Source organism: Dipodomys ordii, unplaced genomic scaffold (genome assembly GCF_000151885.1).
Source record: "Dipodomys ordii isolate 6190 unplaced genomic scaffold, Dord_2.0 Scaffold180, whole genome shotgun sequence".
In the NCBI taxonomy this organism is placed as follows: Eukaryota; Metazoa; Chordata; class Mammalia; order Rodentia; family Heteromyidae; genus Dipodomys; species Dipodomys ordii.
Window position 1 is genome coordinate 347,360 of NW_012267396.1, and position 3,891 is coordinate 351,250.

The following is a 3,891-nucleotide window of genomic DNA, read 5'->3' on the forward strand; positions in this document are numbered from 1 at the left end:
GAAGCCCCGGGAAGCATTTCATAGGAGAGGAAAGGCGAGGCTCAGAGAGGTGAAGCTACTTATTTAGAGTCACACAGCGGGGAAGCAGTGGGGCTGTCATTCTCCCCCTTTAGGTCTCTGTGCAGCCCTGACCCCGCTTCTCCCTCCCCCCCCAAGATAGATGACAGCAAACTCACCCCTTGTGTTCCACAAGTGCAAGCTGAGAGCTCAGGAAATGGATTTGTGTGCCTATGTGAAACACAGACCCCCCCTCCCCATACACACACCCAGCCAGGGATGGTAGTACCTGCCTGTAATCCCAGCACTCAGCTAAGATCAGAGAATAGAATTCAAGGCCAGCCTGGGCTGCAATTTTGAAACTGGGTTTTCAGAAACTAAAAATCAATACATAAATCCTGGGCTGGGAAGGTGGCTTCGTGGTAGAGTGCTAGCCTTGAGGAACAAAAAGCTCAGGGGCAGAGCCCAGAACCCGAGTTCAAGCCCCAGGACTGGAAAAAAACAAAGTAAAATAAAATAAAAATCCAAAAACAGCTGGCTCATGCCTGCAATCCTAGCTAGTCAGGAGGCTTGAGATCTGAGGATCACAGTTCAAAGACAGCTTGGGCACAAACTGCCCAGACAACTCTTATTGCCAATGAACCACCAGAAAAGCCAGAAGTGGAGCTGTGGCTCAAGTGGTAGAGTGCCAGCCATGAGCGAAAAAGCCTCACACATACACACACACACACAATTAGAATCAGGTTCTGTGGGCCCTCAGTTCACATATGCAAACATTGTGTGTGTGTGTGTGTGTGTGTGTGTGACAACCATCTCTGTACAGGGCCACAGTGATCTCCTGTCTAGATGCCGGCCCCCCCTCCAGCTGAGAATACTGGGTGTCAGTAATGGCTCAGGAAGCAAGTGGGTGTGATTAATTATGGCTGCTGAATATGCAAATCAGCTGGGGGCTTTTCAGTGTGCTGGCAGTAAGACTTCACGGATGCAGGAAGTGGAGCTGGGCCACATAGAATGGCCTTCTGACACTTCTTTCAATTAGCCTTTAATTTACAAGTTGCATTTCTCACTCATTACCAAGTGTTGGTTTCATGCACCCTCCTCATTAAGATATACGTTAACGGTCCCTGCCCACCCGAATGACCGCAGTGGCGTGGGTTGAAATGGGCAAACCCAAGACTGGTAGATCTGCATTCAAATCCTGCACTGGGGCCAGGTGCGGGGACACATGCCTGTCATCCCAGCTATTCAGGAGGCTGAGATCTGAGGATCTCAGTTCAAAGCCAGCCCAGGTAGTAAAAGTCCATGAGACTTTTTTTTTTCCTTTCTGGTTGTGGGTCTTGAACTCTGGGCCTGGGCGCTGTCCCTCAGCTCTTCAGCTCAAGGCACGCGCTCTACCATTTGAGCCACAGCACCACTTCCCGGTTTTTGGTGGTTTATTGGAGATAAGTGTCTCAGGGACTTTTCCTGCCCAGGCTGGCTTTGAATCTTGATCCTTGGGATCTCAGCCTCCTGAGTAGCTAGGATGACAGGCGTGATCTACTGGCTAAGACTGTTTTGGCCATGCTGTGGAATCCAGACCCTCATGGAGTTAACCATCGTCCAGAGGGTCCTGGTATAGTTGGATTCCCAATAAACTTGCCTCATTCATTCATATAGGTGTTCTCTTCAGGTGAGATAACAATCCAGTGTGTGTGTGTATGTGTGTGTGTAGGTAATAATAGCAGACAAAAGACAGAATCACAGTCCATTGATTTATTCTCACACTGGAGATAGGAATTCTCCCTTGGGAGGGGAGGGTGATGGGGGAGGTGGAGAGGGGGAGGGGGCCATGCTAGAAATTTCTCCTGCCATCTCCTCCCCACCCCCCACCCCCGACCCTATGTCCCTCCCCTCCCCCTCAGCCTTCTCTAGGGAAGAAGCAGATTAAATATAACCACAGGAGAGGTTGTTACCACACACACACACACAACAACAACAACAACAACAAGTCCGAGGGATAAATAGGGCAGCACCTTTGAAGGATCCTGATCTATGGCCGCCATCTTGGTCCCCACACTACCTGGTGGCAGCCAGAGAGGCCTGGGGGGAGGGGGAAAGTGCCACACAGCTCGTGGGGGGGGCGTGAAGGGGAGGGTCTCTGGGAGCAGAGGGGGGGGGACATCCAGTGCTTAACTATGGCAAAAGGTAGCACCAAAGGGTTGGCAGCCTGGGAGGGTGGGCACAGGCATGGGGGGGAGTGGGGAGGAGTTCATCAGCTCTGAGTTTGAAGCTCGTTTTTTTGGGGGGGGGGCGCTAGGGAAGGGGTGGATAAGGTTACAGAGGAGAAAGAGGGAGAGCACAGTGAAGCCCCCCCACCTTGGGGAACCCAGAGAACTCCCTCCCTCAGGCTGGCAGGGAGAAGACACCCACAGAAACCCATCTTCAAGACCCAGAGTCCCAGAAGCTAATAAATATGGCGCCGTCAGAGCCACAGCACGGAATCCGTCGCATTACTTCTTTCTACCCCCGGCCCCAAGACCTTCAGCTGCTGAAGCACACGGGCCCAAGTTCAAAGCCGAATTTCTGGTTGGTCTGACCAAGGTCCGTGGCAGCCACATCCCACAGAGGCAGGAAACCCACTCGAGAAGAGCTGAGCTCCAACACGGTCCTGGCCTGCCCCTTCCGGAGCTGAGGGTCAGAAAGACACACAGGACGTGAGTTCAAGGCCAAGGAGGGAGGGGAGCCCTCCCCCACCCTTCCCCCACCGCCTTACTCGGCAGCCATCATGGGGGATCCTGATGGTAGCCGCCGCTGTCTGATTGAAGGACAGCTGCTCCCCATTGGTCCCCAAGAAGCGGAGGGAGCGGTCGTGGCCACCGGTCGCTTCGTCCAGCCAGGCGACCGAGTTCTGGCACATGTAGGTAAAGCGCTGGTGAGCCGTGGCACTCAGGAGTTTCAGGAAAGTCAACTGTACCACGTTTACCGGGGCTCCATCGGCGTCCACATACGAGAACTATGGGGGGACATCAGGGAGAGAAGGGGTGTGTGTGCCATGGGTCCCATGTTTTGTGAGCAAGCCAGCTCCTGGCATCTGCCTGGTGGCACATCTGTCACCTGTGCCATGTTGCCACCACAGACTAGAGACCCATCTGCCCCTCACCACCCCTGCTCATCCTGGACCGTCTGAGTCTTGGCCATTCAGTCCAACATAGATAGGATTTTTGGTGTGTGCATGTGTGCTGATCTGGGGCTTGAACTCAGGGCCTGCGCACTGTTCCCTTGAGCTGTTTTGGGCTCAAAGCTAGCGCTCTACCCCTTGAGCCACAGCTCCACTTTTGGCTTTTTTTGGGGGGGGTTCACTGGAGATAAGAATCTCATAGATTTTCCTGCCCAGGCTGTCTTGGAACCATGAATCTCAGATCTCAGCCTCCTCCTGAGGAGCTAGGATTACAGGTGTGAGTCACCAGTGCCAGGCTGGTAGGTTAATTCTTTTTTTTGGGGGGGATGGGTCCAGTCATGGGGCTTGAACTCTGGGCCTAGACGCTGTCCCTCAGCTCTTCAGCTCAAGGCTAGCGCTCTACCACTTGAGCCACAGCGCCACTTCAGGTTTTTTTTTTCTTTTTGGTTATGTGGTGCTAAGGAATTGAACCCAGGGCCTCAAGCATGCAAGGCAAGCACTCTACCACTGAGCCACCTTCCCAGCCCCATAATTCTTTATACGGATATAACTGTATTTTGCATAGTCTGGCTTAAAATAAGATAGATTTAAAATATAACAAACTGGCTTGAGGGCTGGGAAGGTGGCTCAGTGGTAGAGTGCTTGCCTCGCATGCATGAGGCCCTGGGTTCAATTCCTCAGCACCACATAAACAGAAAAAGCCAGAAGCGGTGCTGTGGCTCAAATGGTAGAGCACT

General features: G+C 52.9%; 1 protein-coding gene across 1 annotated transcript in view; it reads right to left on the reverse strand.

Annotated features, from left to right (window-relative positions):
* Window positions 1–2,280: 2,280 nt before the first annotated feature.
* Window positions 2,281–3,891, reverse strand: part of Col5a3 (collagen, type V, alpha 3) — a 40,646-nt gene continuing 39,035 nt past the window's right edge. The window contains exons 57-58 of the mRNA XM_013033927.1: window positions 2,750–2,989; window positions 2,281–2,664 (exon numbers count right to left, since the gene is read on the reverse strand). Coding sequence (XP_012889381.1) covers window positions 2,518–2,664; window positions 2,750–2,989 — 387 coding nt within the window. The 3' untranslated portion in view covers window positions 2,281–2,517. The remainder of the gene's footprint in view (window positions 2,665–2,749; window positions 2,990–3,891) is intronic.